This window comes from Vigna umbellata, chromosome 7 (genome assembly GCF_029865625.1).
Source record: "Vigna umbellata cultivar VRB3 chromosome 7, Vumbellata_1.0, whole genome shotgun sequence".
Taxonomy (NCBI): domain Eukaryota; kingdom Viridiplantae; phylum Streptophyta; class Magnoliopsida; order Fabales; family Fabaceae; genus Vigna; species Vigna umbellata.
Genome location: NC_142171.1, coordinates 14560675 through 14577845, shown reverse-complemented (window position 1 = coordinate 14577845; position 17171 = coordinate 14560675). Strand labels below are relative to the sequence as shown.

General features: G+C 37.8%; 1 protein-coding gene across 1 annotated transcript; it reads right to left on the bottom strand.

The window, feature by feature from the left end:
* Positions 1-5690: 5690 nt before the first annotated feature.
* LOC148195205 (uncharacterized) lies at positions 5691-13649 on the bottom strand. The gene is made up of 6 exons (XM_088095118.1): positions 12830-13649; positions 11102-11625; positions 10591-11011; positions 10327-10350; positions 9359-9738; positions 5691-5744 (listed from the first exon to the last, which is right to left on the bottom strand). Exons 1-6 carry the CDS (start codon positions 13647-13649, stop codon positions 5691-5693), a joined length of 2223 nt encoding a protein of 740 aa, XP_087951244.1.
* Between the last annotated feature and the right edge of the window lie 3522 nt (positions 13650-17171).

Below are 17171 nucleotides of genomic sequence, written 5' to 3'. Positions count from 1 at the left end.
GTGTCCGTATCAACAAAACCAATAATCATGCATTAGAATGAGTTAAACAATGCAAGCATTGAGCAAAGAGGAAAAACCCTAACTAATGATGAAAAGAAAGCATATGTCTTAATTCAAAGATGTATTCAACAAATCCATATATGAGAGCTTCAAGAGATTACATTGATTCCCCAACAAACATACAAGGTTTAGTTCACCATATTCATGGTGAACCTAGATGAATAACAATGAAAGTATGAAAGAATAAACCCAATAAAGGTGAAGAGGTAGCCTGAGCATCCAAGATCCTCCTTCAAAGGGGTGAAAGAGAGAGTGTTTGCCTCGTTTCTGCCAAAGATGTCTAACTAAAGGACGTGCAAGCCCTTATATACTAATCTAGAGTTACAAAAGATTACAAAAGCCCAAGCCCGAAAAGTGCCGCTCAGCGCCATTTACCGCTCAGCGGTGGTTACGCGTCTTCTTTCTTCCCCTCAGCGGCCATTTGCCCCTCAGCGGTTCCAACGCCACCTCTTGAGTGCCGCTCAGCGGTAGTTTGCCGCTGAGCGGTGCCTTCGACTTCTCCTTTTTGCACTCTTTCTTGTCTTTTCTAATGTCCTCTCTCTTATTCTTCACTTCTTTCACCAAATTCACCTCAAAACCTACACAAAAACACTTAAATCAAGCATAAACCTGTCCAGCTCTCTTATTTCTGAAAATATAAACAAAAGGCATGATTTCAAGCTAGTTTCTAAGTCTAAAGGTTGCTTTTAGTATCAACTTTAAGCATGAAAATAACAGTTTTTCAACTGTTATCACCTTTAAGTTTTTGTGCGAATGTAATGCATGAATAATTGCTAGGGAGACAAGACATTATAAACTAGTGATTAAGAGTAGGCTTTCTTCACCAAGACATTGGGTTTAAGGTAAATTAGAAAGTGACATTAACATTAATGAAGAAGATGAATTCTTGAATACATGAGAGTGGATAGGATGAATTGAAAACCCCCAACAACATCATCATTCCATATATTTCAAATACGTTTTTCTTCTTTTGATCCAATTGATCGATACATGCATTCATATTTACTTTTCGGTATTTGCATTTAAACCTACAAGAATTTGTTTTACAAGTCTTATTTAATCAAGAAATCATACAACTTTTTAGGCCATGAGTCCTTTGGGTAACGATACTTGGTCTTATCATTTATTATTACTTGATACGATTCGGTTACACTTGCCAAGGGTTAACAATAATCTTTTGAGGCGGTTGATAATAGTTGAAAAATTGTTATTTGTGGACTTAATTTTGACCTTAAAGACAACCTTTATGACTTAGAAACTAGCTTCTAATCATGCTTTTGCATATGTTTTGGAAATAAGAGAGTTGGATGGGTTTTATGCTTGGTTTCCCTTATTTTTGCAGGTTTTAAGATGAATTGAATGGAAGAAGTGAAGTAGCCATAAGTTGGAGTCAAAAAAGGAAGAAAAAGTGCATAAAAGAAGAGCCGCAAGTACCTCTTAGCGGAAATTATCGTTGAGCAGCACTCTGAAGTCCCACAGTCACCATTGAGGGGCAAAACTACAGCTGAGCGTGAAATAGAAGAACCACATTTACCGTTGAGTGGTAATTACCGCTGAGCGCCATTTTAATGGGCCTTGGGCCATTTTTCTGTAATCTTTAGGAGTCTATATAAGGTTTTAGTCGACCTATGGTTAGTATCTTTTGGCAGAATGAAGCAAAATCACACTTTCTTCACCCCTTGGATGAGGGTTTTGGATGCTAAAGCTCCACTCTTCAAATTCTAGGGTTCTATCTTTCATTCTTTCATTGTTTTTCATCTAGTTTCAACATGATTATGGTGAACTAAACCTTCATTGTTTTTGGGGAATCAATGTAATCCTTTAAAACTCTCATGTATTGAATTGGTTCTCTAATTCATATGCTTTCTTTCATTAATGGTTAGCGTTTTTCTTCTATACTATGTGCATGCTTTGTTTAACTCATTCAATTGCATGATCATTGATTTTATTTGTATGGACACATATAGATAAATGTAGACATGAAGAAATTCTCCCAATAGTAATATTGCCAAGACATAGGGGTAGGAGGATTGGTTGCCTTTAAGCTTCTGTGCGAATGTAATACATGAATAATTTCTAGGGAGACAAGACATTGTAAACTAGTGATTAGGAGTAGGCTTTCTTCACCAAGACAGTATGAGAGTGGATAGGATGAATTGAAAACCCCCAACAACATCATCATTCCATATATTTCAATCACGTTTTGCTTCTTTTGATCCAATTGATCGATACATGCAGTCATATTTATTTGTGAACCACCTGTATAAGCTCACATATAAGCTCATTCAAGGCCAATCATGGCCAATCAATATCCATACCGTCAGGGGAATTTCAATCAAGGGTGGAAACCACACCCAAGCATTGGTCAAGGACAAAGTGGGCTAGCTGGACAGACTGGGCAATTTAACAAGAACCAGCAACAACCAACCTTATGGCAATAAATTTCTATACTTAATGAAAGATCAATAAAGATGGAAGAAACTCTTCATCAGTTCATACAGAAAACTGAATCTTCTCAAAAGAGCACTGAAGCTGTTATTAAAAATTTGGAGATTCAAATGGGTCAGATTACCAAGCAGTTGGAAGAAAGGCCTGACAAAAATTTTGGGGCTAATACTGAGGTTAACCCTAGGGAGGAATGTAAAGTGTTGGAGAGTGCAAATGTTGAAACAGTTGAGTTAGACAGAGAGAAAGAAAAAGAAGAGAGAGAAAAGAAAGAAAAAGAAAGAGAAGAGAGAAAAGAGAAAGAAGAGAGAAAAGAGAAAGGAGAGAGAAGAGAGATAAAAAGTAAAGATATTTTTCCTTTTCCAATAAATCAAGAGGAACAATTTGATTTTACAGAATTATTCAAGATGGTGGACAATGATGTACCTTGGAAGGAGATATTACAGCAAATTGCAGTTTATACTGAACCTGAGGAAGAAGTCTCTACAAAGAAAAGACGTAGAGATGATGATACAAAGAAGTATAAAGTTGTTAAGAAGGAGCCATTCCCTCCAAAAGAAAAAGATCCAGGAGGCTTTTCCATTCCATGCACAATAGGGAAGAAAAGGATAAAGAAGGCTTTACTTGATTTATGATCAAGTGTTAACTTGATACCTTATTCTTTACTTGAGCATATTGGTGATGTTGATGTGAGGCCTATAAAGGTTAATTTAGTAATGGCAGATGGATCCTCAAAGGAACCCTATGGAGTAGTAGAGGATATTATAGTTTGTGTAGGCAAACTACAGTTCTTGGCAAACTTTGGTGATGGAGATGGAAACTGAAAAGATACCCATTATTCTTGGAAGACCGTTTATGAAAACGGCCAAAGGCATCATTGATGTGAACGAAGGTATAGTAGTGCTCCAAGACCGAGAAGAAAGAGTTGTTGTAGATGTCTTCAAAGAAGAGAGGCAGATGCAGGAGGAAGAAGCTAGTCATAAAGCTGCATTTCAAGATGTACTCATGACTAGCCTTAAAGATGAAAAGCCCAAGGTTAAAGGTAAACATTGTTTGTTGTTTCAGGTATATGAAGAAGAAAAGATTGGAAGAGGAAGAAAAGTTCATGATGACTGGATGAAAGAACGACTCCAACTTGGTACACCTGTGAGATTCAAAAACAAGTTGTGGATTGTAAAAGGCTACAAAGAAAATGAGATGATAGAGATAGAGTCTCCACATTCTAGAAGAGTCGAAAAAGTGTACCGGAAGCAGTTGAAGAGTTGGTGGGATATGAACATCAACCATGAAGAAGGAACTTGAACTTTATTGGGTCAAGCTAATGACGTTAAAAGAGCGCTTGCTGGAAGGCATTCCAGTGATTTGAGGACACTTTTTCTTTTGATTTTATTTTTGTTTTGTAATTTTTAATCAGTTGGACATTATTTTTGTAAATTTTTGGGTATAGCATCTACTGAAGGATGCTAGGTGGAAGAGTATCTACTAAAGGATACTAGGTTGTTACACCTACTAATGGGTGTTGGTAAGAAAGTTTTGCACCTACTAATGGGTGTTGGTGGATTTTGGGTCAGGCTCGTTGATAACAGTTGAAAAACTGTTATTTTCATGCTTAAATTGATACTAAAAGCAACCTTTAACACTTAGAAACTAGCTTGAAATCATGTTTTTATTCATATTTTCAGAAATAAGAGAGCTGGACAGGTTTATGCCTGATTTCAGTGTTTTTGTGCAGGTTTTAAGCTGAATTTGGTGAAAGAAGTGAAGAAGGAGAGAGATGAAATCAGAAAAGACATCAAAAAGTGCAAAAGGAGCAGACGCAACTGCCGCTCAGCGGCAGTTTACCGCTGAGCGGCACTCAGGAGTTCACGTTGGAACCGCTGAGGGGCAAAATGGCCGCTGAGGGGAAGAAACGACTCACGCACTTACCGCTGAGCGGCAATTTACCGCTGAGCGGCACACTTATGGTCTTGGACCTAGATTTTTTGTAATTTTAGAATAGTATATAAGCTTTAGGACGTCCTAGGGTTTGTATCTTTGGCAGAAACGAAGCAAACACTCTCTCTTCCACCCCTTTGAAGGAGGATCTTGGATGCTCAGGCTACCTCTTCACCTTTCTAGGGTTTTATCTTTCATTCTTTCATTATTGTTCATCTAGGTTCACCATGAATATGGTGAACTAAACCTTGTATGTTTGTTGGGGAACCAATGTAATCTTTTGAAGCTCTCATATATGGAATTTGTGCTTGCATCTTAATCTAAGACTTATGCTTTCTTTCATCATTAGTTAGGGTTTTTCCTCTTTGCTCAATGTTTGCTTTGTTTAACTCATTCAATGCATGATTACTGGTTTTGTCGATACGGGAACGTACGGGGAAGTCTAGATCCGGGGAATTTCTCCCAATAGTATATTGGTTGCCTTAAGCTCCTGCGCTAAATAAACTAATTATTAGGAATGCTAGGAATCGTATGAACTCGTAATTAGGGAGAAGCCTTCTTGAAAGGTAATTTAGAGAGTGGCATTAACAATGATGACTTGAATGTTGAATTCCTAAAATATATGAGTGGATAAGATGAAATTGACCCCCAACAACATACTCATCAATATATTTCATTGAAAGTGCTTGTCTTTTGTTTTAGCCATTGATCAACCTCATGCATACATGTTTATTTTCGTCTGTTGCATATTAAAATCCAATTATTTCGTTCTTAAGTCTTAGCTAATCAACGAATCACATAACTAAACTAGGCCGTGAGTCCTTTGGGAGAACGATACTTGGTCTTACTGAGTTTATTACTTGAAACGATTCGGTCATACTTGTCGATTGTTAAAGAAGTTTGTGTAATCATATTTTGGTGATCATAAAATTGTCCATCAAGTTTTTGGCGCCGTTGCCGGGGACTCGTGGTTTAACTGGTTAATTTGTGTGATTATTGATTATCTTTGACTTTAATTTTGAATTTCTGTTTTTATTTTTTCTGTTTTTATTTTTATTTTTCTGTTTTCTGTTTTTATCTTCTCATCTCAAATTTTATATCTTCTCCTATATCTTTTTGTGCTAACCAAATATTCTAGGGTTTTGTGTTCTTGTGTATGCAGGAGGCAATTCGAACTAGGAGCAAGAAAATAACAGAACCTCTTCTTGAAGGTCTAGACGAGAGTAGACGGAGGAGAAGAATCCGAACATCTAGAGAACTTTTCCCTCCTTCGGAAACTCTGCTACAATCATCACCACAAGGTTCTGTTCATAGCACAAAAAATATGGAGAACAACAATGTCAGAAGAACTCTTGCTGATTACACCAATATAGCTGGACCTCAGCACTTTAGCAGTATAGCTAGACCTAGAGTCAATGCAGCTAATATGGAGGTCAAACCAACACTGATTCAATTGGTGAAAAGCAACCAATTTAATGGGTTATCTCATGAAAGCCCATATGAGCACCTCACTACCTTCAATGAGATTTGCAACACAGTCAAGATTAATGGGGTGCCAGATGAAGCGATCAAACTTAGTTTGTTTCCTTTCTCATTGGGAGGCAATGCTAAACTTTGGTTGAATTCGTTCCCAGAAGGAAGTTTCACAGAGTGGGAAGCAGTGGTCACAAGGTTCTTGAACAAGTACTTCCCACAATCTAAGGTGACAAAAGGCAAGCAAGAGATATCTTCAGTTAAGTAGGGCATGGAAGAATCACTGGGGCATGCATGGGATAGATACAAAAACTTGCTAAGAAAAACACCCACGCAAGGCTTTGAAGAACAGGAAGTAGTCTTAACTTTCCTTGGATGGCTTGGTTCACAAACCAAGATGATGCTGGATGCCTCAGCAGGAGGCAATATTAAATGGAAAACTCCAGAGGAAGCAACAGAGATTATAGAAAACATGGCTACTAGTGATAATGAGCTGCATAGTGAGAGAGGAGCTCCTATGCAAAAAGGAGTTCTCCAATTACAGACACATTATGCCCTGCTAGCTCAAAACAAAATTCTAACTCAACAACTGGAGACTCTTACTAAAACTCTTGCACAATTACCCAAAGAGTTAAAGACTGTTGCACAGGTTCAACCACAGATGTGTGAATTATGTGGTGGTGACCATATAAATGGTCAATGCGCCTTTCCAGTGGAAGCTTTAGAGGATGTTAATTTCATGGCCAATCAATTTCCATACCGTCAAGGGAACTACAATCAAGGGTGGAAACCACACCCAAGCATTGGTCAACGGCAAACTGGGCAAGCTGGTCAATATAATAAGCAGCAGCAGCAACCCACCTTATGGCAACATTTATCTATGCTTAATGAAAGGTCCATGAGGATGGAGGAAACTCTCAACAATTTCATACAGAAGACTGAGTCTACACAGAAGAGCACTGAAGCTGCTATTAAAAATTTGGAGACTCAGATGGGGCAGATCACCAAACAGGTGGAAGAAAGGCCAAATAGAAATTTTGGGGCTAATACTGAGGTTAACCCCAGAGAAGAGTGCAAAGTGGTAGAGAGTGTTGATGATGAGATAGTTGAGTTAGATATAGAAGAGAGAAGAGAAATAGAGAGCAAAAGTACTTTTCCTTTTCCAATCCATCAAGGGAAACAACTGGATGCACTTTGGGAGCAGATTCTACAACAAATCACAGTTTACACGAAATCTGATGAAAACATCTCTACAAAGAAAAGACGTAGAGAGGATGAAGCAAAGGAGTGTATAAGTGTTGAAAAAGAGTCATTCCCTCCTAAAGCAATAGACCCAAGCAGTTTTTCTATCCCTTGTACCATAGGGAAGAAAAGGGTTAAGAAAGCTCTTCTTGATTTAGGTTCAAGTGTTAACTTGATACCTTACTCTTTACTGGAGCAAATTGGCAATGTTAATGTGAAACCTGTAAAGGTTAATCTAGTAATGGCCGATGGATCTTCAAAGGAGCCATGTGGGATTGCAGAGGACATTATAGTTTGTGTTGGCAAACTTCAGTTCTTGGCAGACTTTGTGGTGATGAAGATGGAGACAGAGAAGATACCTATCATACTTGGAAGACCGTTTATGAAAACGGCCAGAGCTATCATTGATGTAAATGAAGGTATAGTGGTGCTCTAGGACAGGGAGGAGAGAGTGGTTGTAGACGTCTTTCAAGATGAGACGCAAACACGAGAGGAAGAAGCTAGTTATAAAGCTGCATTTCAAGATGCACCCATGACTAGCCGTAAAGATGAAAATCTCAAGGTTGCAGGTAACCATTGTTTGTTGTTTCAGGTACACTAGGAAGAAAAGATTGGAAGAGGAGGAGAAATTCCTGGTGACTGGGAGAAAAGAAGACCCCAACTTGGGGCACCTGTAAGAATCAAGAACAAGTTGTGGGTTGTGAAGGGCTTTAAAGAGAAGGAGATGATAGAGATAGAATCTCCACGTCTTAGAAGAATCAAAAGAGTTCACAGGAAACAGCTGAGGAGTTGGTGGGATGACAACATCAACTATAAAGAAGGAACTTGAGCTTTACTGGGTCAAGCTAATGACGTTAAAAGAGCGCTTGCTGGGAGGCAACCCAGTTGAATTTAGAACTTTTAAATTTTATTTTGGTTTGTAATTTTTAAATTTGTTGAACATTATTGTGTAAATATTTTGCTGGACATAGCATCTATTGAAGGATGCTAGTTGGATATAGCATCTACTGAAGGATGCTAAGTTTGTAACACCTATTGATGGGTGTTGGTGGATTTTGGGTCAGGCTCGTGACGTTAAACAAGCGCTACCTGGGAGGCAACCCAATTGATTGATTGTTTTTATTTGTTTCATTTTAGTTGCATAATAGGGTTTGCATAAGTATTTTGAACATTGAATTGCAGGGAACCAGTGAGGGGTATGTCTAGGAGGCACGTAGGTTAAGAAAAAAAAGGAGAAGAGCACTTCACGAAAGTGCCGCTGAGCGGCAACTTACCGCTGAGCGGTACTCTCGCAGAATGGGCTTTAGTTCCCCTCAGCGGAACCCGATCCCATTAGGGTATTTTTATACCCCAAGCTGCGTTTTAGGTTTTCTTTTCAGGCTCTTCTGATGGAATCCAATTCCCAGCTGGAAATGTGTAGGAAGAGGTTCCAGACCAGAGGAAACCAGTAATGAATAATGGTGCAGCGGATGGATGAATTGATGCAGTGTTTGAGGTGTTTTAATGGAGGAAAGGTGTATGGGTGAAGCCTCACAGCTCAGAGGGCCTTCCTACAGAGGAAGGAAGCTTGAGGAAAGGAGAAGAAGTAGCAATTCAAAGGTGACTTAAGAGCACAAAAGCTGGAAAACAATTTCTGCAGCATATCATTAAGCTCAAAAGTGAATCAATACAAGGAAAAGGCCCTCTTATTTATAGGTGAAGAGGAGCCTAATTTCTAATTCTAATTCCCTCATAAATTCAAATTATTCAGATTTATTTTGATCAAGCAAAGTCCATGCCTCTGTCCAGCTCATCCAGCAAGGTGTGTGCTTCCTTCCACATCAGCCACTTCACGTGGAAAATGTTGGTGCATGCCGTAAGCACCTCCTTTTTGGCTCCTTGCTTGATTCTATTGATTAATCTTCTTGGATGGCTCAATCATAGTCTCCAAGATTTATTAATTCCTACAAAACAAAGTATAAGTGCTTTAGTTAAGAGAAGAAGGATTTTTATAAGTCACCTTCCATAGAAGCAAAATAGTATGTGGTCCTTCTTCCTCTTGAATCCTCTTTGCCATTGCTCTAGTAAGAGGTCCAATGTGGATCTTAGATGGTCTTCCATCAGACCCTCCCTCTTGAAAAAGATCTGTCCTCAGATCTGCTTCATCCTGTTGATGATCTCCTGTGAAAGGAATTAAATCGCAGATGTTAAAAGTAGGATTGACACCATAACTTTCAGGAAGGTCTAATATGTATGCATTATCATTTATCCTTTTGACCACCTTGAATGGACCATCTCCTCTTGGACTAAGTTTGGATTTCCTTTGAGAGGGAAATCTTTCCTTTCTCAAATGAAGCCAAACTAGGTCTCCTTTTTCAAAAACTATTTTCTTTCTCCCTTTGTTGTTGTATTCTACATATTTTTGAGTTTGTTTTTCAATTTGGATTTTAACTTTCTCATGTAACTTCTTGATAAACTCCGCTTTAGAAGCACCTTCTTTATGAAGAAAAGAAGATGATTCTGGAAGAGGTAGTAAATCAAGAGGTGTGATAGGGTTAAAACCATAAACAACCTCAAAAGGAGAAAGATTAGTAGTCTTGTGGACTACTCTATTATAAGCAAATTCAATATGAGGTAGATGTTCATCCCAAGATTTGTTATTTCCTCTTAATATTACCCTTAATAATGTAGATAAAGATCTATTTACTACTTCAGTTTGCCCATCAGTTTGTGGGTGACATGTAGTAGAAAATAGAAGTTTAGTTCCAAGCTTTTCCCATAAAGTTTTCCAAAAATGGCTTAGAAACTTCACATCTCTATCAGACACTATAGTTTTGGGTAAGCCATGCAATCTCATTATTTCTTTAAAGAAGAGTCTAGAGATATAGCTAGCATCATCTACTTTGTGGCAGGGTATAAAATGAGCCATTTTACTAAAACGATCTACTACCACAAATATAGAATCATACCCCCTTTGAGTTCTTGGCAATCCTAAGACAAAGTCCATGCTTATGTCCTCCCAAGGGGTATTAGCTATAGGAAGAGGTGTATAGAGTCCATGAGGCATAATTTTGGACTTAGCTTGTAAACAAGCTATACATTTAGAACAATGCCTTTGAACATCTATTCTCATGTGTGGCCAATAAAATTTACTTTCCAAAATGTTTAGAGTTTTATCAACTCCATGATGGCCCATGAGTCCTCCTCCATGACTCTCTTTGATAAGAAGTTTTCTAATGGATCCTTGGGGTATACAAAGTTTTCCTTTATTAAAAAGATACCCCTCAGAAAGATAGAATCCATCAAAAGGCTTCTTAAGACATGATGAATAAGTGGATGCAAATGTTTCATCATTTTCATATAACTCTTTTATGTCATCAAATCCTAATATTTGAGATCCTAGGGTTACTAATAATGCATGTCTTCTAGATAAAGCATCCGCAACAACATTAGTACTCCCCTTTTTGTGTTTGATGACATAGGGAAATTGCTCAAGATATTCCACCCACTTTGCATGTCTTTTGTTTAGCTTTGCTTGCCCTTTAATGTACTTGAGAGATTCATGGTCAGTGTGTATGATGAATTCTCTAGTTACCAAGTAATGCTCCCAAGTTTTTAAAGCTCTAATGAGGGCATACAACTCTTTGTCATAGGTAGGATAGTTTAAGGTAGGCCCCCTAAGTTTTTCACTAAAGTAAGCTATGGGATGTCCTCCTTGTATTAAAACAGCTCCTATTCCTACCCCAGATGCATCACATTCTAGTTCAAAGGCTTTGGAAAAATCAGGCAAAACTAGAATAGGTGCATATGTTAACTTGTGTTTCAAAGTCTCAAAAGACAACTCTTGCTTATCACCCCAAATAAAAGGCATATCTTTCTTGACTAGCTCATTTAAAGGAGCAGCTATGGTGGAGAAATCTTTCACAAATCTCCTGTAAAAACTTGTTAACCCATGAAAACTTCTCACCTCTCCTACATTTCTAGGGGTTGGCCATTCTTGTATAGCCTTGATCTTCTCTGGATCAACATGTACACCTTCTTTTCCCACTTTGAATCCAAGGAAAATCACACTTTCTTGACAAAAAGTACATTTGTCAAAGTTGACAAAGAGATGATGTTCTCTAAGAAGAAGCAAGACTTTTCTGACATAGTTAAGATGTTCTTGAAGGCCTTGACTATAGATTAAGATATCATCAAAGTAGACCACTACAAATCTGCCTATGCATTCCCTAAGCACATGATTCATTAATCTCATGAATGTACTTGGAGCATTGGTCAAGCCAAAGGGCATGACTAACCATTCATACAAACCAAACTTGGTCTTGAAAGCAGTTTTCCATTCATCTCCTTCATGAATTCTTATCTGATGGTATCCACTTTTAAGATCAATTTTGGTGAAGAGATTTGCTCCATGTAATTCATCCAACATGTCATCTAGCCTAGGAATGGGATGCCTATACTTGACAGTTATGTTGTTGATGGCCCTACAATCTGTACACATTCTCCAAGACCCATCCTTTTTAGGGACCAACAACACAGGCACAGCACAGGGACTTAAACTCTTTTGGATCCACCCTTTGTTCAACAAATCATTAACTTGTTTCTCTATTTCTTTTGTTTCCATAGGGTTGGTTCTATAGGCTGGCCTATTGGGTAGACTTGCCCCAGGCACCAAATCTATTTGATGTTCTATTCCCCTCAAAGGTGGTAATCCACTTGGTACCTCTTTGGGAAATATATCATCAAATTCCTTTAAAAGTTTTTGCAACCCCTTTGGTAGAGAACCAAGTTCATGAATGATTGAAACAAATGCCTCTTTGTAATAAAGAAGGAAATGAGGTTGTCCAAGAAAAAGATTTTTGGAAATATTCAAGGTTTGAGGTTGGACAACTTCATGGACTGAGGCATGGGTTACCAAATTCTTTCTTTCTTTCTTATTTTCTTTTTTCTTTTCTCCATCCAACTTCTTCTTAAGAATTATTTGGTCCTCTCTTACTTGTAAAGGTGTAAGAGGACACAAAATAATTTTCTTTCCCTTGTGTTGAATGGTGATTTTGTTGGTGACTCCATCATGTAAAGCTTGTTTATCATATTGCCAAGGTCTTCCAAGTAATATGTGCCCAGCTTCCATTGGTACTATATCACAAACAATTTGATCTTCATATTTGCCAATGGAAATAGGTACACTTACTTGTTCTTTAACTACTATTCCATCATCCTCTTCGATCCATTGAAGTTTGTAAGGTTTAGGATGAGGAGTAGTTGTTAAGCCAAGCTTCTCTACCATTCTAGAACTACAACAGTTGCAACAAGAGCCACTATCCACTATCATTGAACATGTCTTTTCTAAAACTTTGTATCTTGTGTGGAATAGGTTCTCTCTTTGTGACTGTTCTAATTCTACATGTTTACTTTCCAGGAGTCTCCTTACCATAAGTAAGTCACCATCACAAGGTAAAGCTTCTTCTTCGTCAGAAGTGGATGTCTCAGACTCACTATATGAAGAACCCTCACTTTCACTCTCATGCTCAAGGATGTAAGTTGACTTTCTATTGCGGCACTCAGATGCATAGTGCCCTTTTTCCCCACATCTAAAGCACTTAGTCTCCTTACTCTTATGATCTCTTGAAGGTTCTTTGACTTTTTCTTTTCCTCTCTCTCTCTCTGTCTTCATATCTTGGCTTGGTTTGACTACCCTCCCTCTTATACTCTTTCTTATGGTAAGAACTATGAGGGTAATCTTTCTTGGTGGAGCTTTTCCTCTTTAGTTGTTGCTCAACCCTCACACAAAGTTGGACTAATTCATTGAGATCATTGTAGGGTATAAGTTCAACCCTATCTCTTATGTCATAGTTAAGTCCACTTTGAAACCTAGCTATTGTTATCCTAGGTTCTTCTCTTATCCTAGCTCTCAACATGAGTAACTCCATTTTTTGTCTATATTCCTCAACACTCATGTTCCTTTGTTGGAGTTTATGGAGTTTATCCATTATCTCCCTATCATAGTAGGCTGGTACATGCCTCCTCCTCAAGGCAGCTCTCATTTCATTCCAATACCTAATGGAAGGTAAGTGTCTTAGCCTATGGTCCTTGACTAAGGCTGTCCACCAAATTAAGGCATAACCTTGAAAGCTTAGAGAAGCCATGGTGACTCTCCTTTCATCATCTATTTGGTGGCACTCAAACAATTGCTCAACTTTCATTTCCCACTCTAGGTATTCTTCTACATCATCCTTTCCATGGAAGGAAGGAAGATCAATCTTAGGCTCTCTTGGGTAATGCTCTCTAACTCTATGTTGTCTTCTAGGAGGCATTTGGTAGTGGTCATTATTGTGATGACTACTATTTTGCTCAATTTCACTTGGAGAAGATGATGATTCTTCTCTTCTCCTATGGGAAGACCTCTCTTTCTTTTTATCTTGATTAATCAAAAGTTGACTAATCATATCTTTGAGCTCACTAATCTCTTTATCCCTTTGTTCAAATCTTTGCTCAAATTCTTCCCTTAAAGACATTTCACTATTGGGTTTCAAACTTCCTTGCACACTTGATTGACTCATTCTTGTCAAAGGAAAAGGTTTTCACAAAGTTTTCAAAATATTTGACAAGTAATGAGTGAAAAGATTTTCACAAGCTTTCTTTGTTTTTGGTGAAAAATTTCTAAGAGATTCTAGAAGTAAAAGATGTTTCTAAGTAGCTCCCAGGAAGAAGAGGTGAGTCACAAATGGACAAGCTTAGAAACCAAGTTCTTCCTTAGCCAGAGTTTCCTTAGAATGTTCTTTTACTTTAGTTTCTAAGTAGAAATTCTTCAAATTCTTTTTAAATGTTATGAACCTACAAACCAAAGAAAGGTTTACTATATGCTATGCTATCCTAAATACCACGGAGACCTAAAAACAAAAGGATTACTCAAGACATTTAAGGAAAGCAATAAAGATGCAAGAATGTAAATGCTAGACGGCCCTAAGTGAAAGTGCAAGTGACACTTGGAGCCCCTTGACACACTTCCACACTAAAGAAAACGAAATTGGACTATTACAATGTTCAATTGTGAACTTGGAATTGCTTCAAGAGCATTTTCCCAAGTCACTTAACCAAGAAATGAAAATCAACTTTAAACAACAAAGGTTCCGTGATATGTGGTGTAAACAAACTTAAAAGAAGGCCTAAAACTAATGTAAGCTTCACTCTCTTGCTGCTGCAGATTGCTACTCCAAAACAGGTTGCACTTCAAGCTTTTCTGGTGTATTTTTTAGCTGCTGGAACAGCAGAGTTGCAGCTGCTCAAAAGCTCCCTTTTTGTTCCCACTTCAGCCCCCTTTTCACTTCCTAATATGGTGCCTCAGTAGGGAAAAGTTTCTGCTTCTGGATGCCTCACAATAGTTACCACAACACCTCAAGATTCCAGTCAAACACACCAAACAGAATTAGCAAACTGCACCAGAATTTCAAACCAGATTTTTTTTTTTTTTGAATGTTTGACAATTTGGAAGCCAAGAATGGGAAATCAAATGGGGACAGGGATGGAATAACAGAAAGCACTCAAAAGGAACCTAATAATGGTACTAGAACAGATTAAGAAAGCAACAAAAACAGAAATAGCAGATCACAAACTCATCCAGACCAAACTGTTTGATATTTTACCAAAGTGTTTGTTAAAATGCCCCAATGAAAACCAGATTTGGTGTTTTGGGGTTTTTAACTGCCAAAAACTGGATTGCACGATTCAATAGGCTTTTTAACACTTGCTCTGACTTATTTTGATCATTTATTTTCAATTTAAAGTAATGAACTAGCTCTTACTACAATCCAGAAATGAATTTGAACAAGAATGACCAAAACAGTTGCTGGAAAATGATTTCTGCACCAGAAAAAGTGGATTGAAATGGTGGTTTTAAACCCAAAATTGATTGGAAGTGATTCAGCAGTTCAATTGATGCATCAAACAACTTTGTATCATCATTTTAAAGATGTTTAAACATTGAAACAGCTAGAAAACAGATTGCAATGTGAATTCACTGGTGCACTTCCATTTAAAAGGCAATTTTAAGGTTTAAAAAAACAAATCTGCATATAGGCTAGAAAATGACCAAATGAACAGTGCAAACAACTTTGGAATGACAATTTAAACTTGCTCAAATGTTGTAAATGCACAGAAATAGCAAGACTCAACAATTCACCCTTGCTATAGCCTATTTATGCAGCAAATTCCCACCAAAACAGCACCAGATTTAAGAACCTTGTGGATATAAGGTTGGACAGCACACACAATGACTCTAGAGAATGTTATTATACTGAACTAAGCTAGGATTAAAGTGCTTAGTATGAATAAACTCAGACTGGACTAAGCAAAGAATGGTAGCACGGTGAAAAGCTAGAACAGAAAAAAAAAACAAACTGGACAGCAAAGGCTACTGGTTTTTAAGGCAACCAAGCTATGCTAGATGCATTTCCTTGCTTTTAATGGTCTGCCACACCTTTAGCCACTTCCAATAACAGCAAACAAATTTTTACCAAGCAGCAGAATCAAATAAAATCAGCTGAAACAGATTTCAAATTTTAAAACCAGATTTGAATTTCTTGAGCAGATTTGAAACCAGAATTAGTTTCTAGTGCTTTTGCTTCCATCACCAAGGCTAGAACATGTTCTCATTGCCTTATTTGGTTGATTTAAAACTTTTCCAGCACTCTAAACTCAAATAAACCAAAATGAAACCCAGCAGAACAGAAAACCAAAGTGAAACAGATTTAAAACTGCAAATATGGACTACACAAGACTAAAACATAACTGGAATTGAAAATTAAAGATGGAAGAGATATAAACAAGAATGATTCACCGTTTAAAATGAGTAAAAACATGTATGAATACTGGAAACACAAAGAATGCAACAGGAAACACAAAATTAATAACTGGAAAAGCACAAAACAGAAACAAAATTACTCAAAACAGAACTGGAAAACTCAAACAGAGATCACAACAGAATATAGAAATGGAGTGCAAAGATGGAGGAATAGCTTAGCTCCTGGTGCGTGGATGACCTAAGCTCTTATACAACTTGATGGAATCCAATTCCCAGCTGGAAACGTGTAGGAAGAGGTTCCAGACCAGAGGAAACCAGTAATGAATAATGGTGCAGCGGATGGATGAATTGATGCAGTGTTTGAGGTGTTTTAATGGAGGAAAGGTGTATGGGTGAAGCCTCACAGCTCAGAGGGCTATCCTACAGAGGAAGGAAGCTTGAGGAAAGGAGAAGAAGTAGCAATTCAAAGGTGACTTAAGAGCACAAAAGCTGGAAAACAATTTCTGCAGCATATCATTAAGCTCAAAAGTGAATCAATACAAGGAAAAGGCCCTCTTATTTATAGGTTAAGAGGAGCCTAATTTCTAATTCTAATTCCCTCCTGAATTCAAATTATTCAGATTTATTTTGATCAAGCAAAGTCCATGCCTCTGTCCAGCTCATCCAGCAAGGTGTGTGCTTCCTTCCACATCAGCCACTTCACGTGGAAAATGTTGGTGCATGCCGTAAGCACCTCCTTTTTGGCTCCTTGCTTGATTCTATTGATTAATCTTCTTGGATGGCTCAATCATAGTCTCCAAGATTTATTAATTCCTACAAAACAAAGTATAAGTGCTTTAGTTAAGAGAAGAAGGATTTTTATAAGTCACCTTCCATAGAAGCAAAATAGTATGTGGTCCTTCTTCCTCTTGAATCCTCTTTGCCATTGCTCTAGTAAGAGGTCCAATGTGCATCTTAGATGGTCTTCCATCATCTTCTCTGCACAAACACTCCTACATACCTTCTCCAAGGTTTTCCACATCTTTTCACTTTTCCCTCTTAAGAAAATTTCTCTTCCACTCACTTTTTCACTAGTGTGCCATCAAAGTTTGGAGTTGGAAGAGAGTATCTTAGATTGGAAGCATTCTTATTGCATCTAGTATCTCCACCCAAGTAAGTAAAAAGCATTTTGGGGTTCTTGATTTGAATGTGATTGTCAAAGCATGCATATTTAGGGGTTTTGGTTTCTATGCATGAT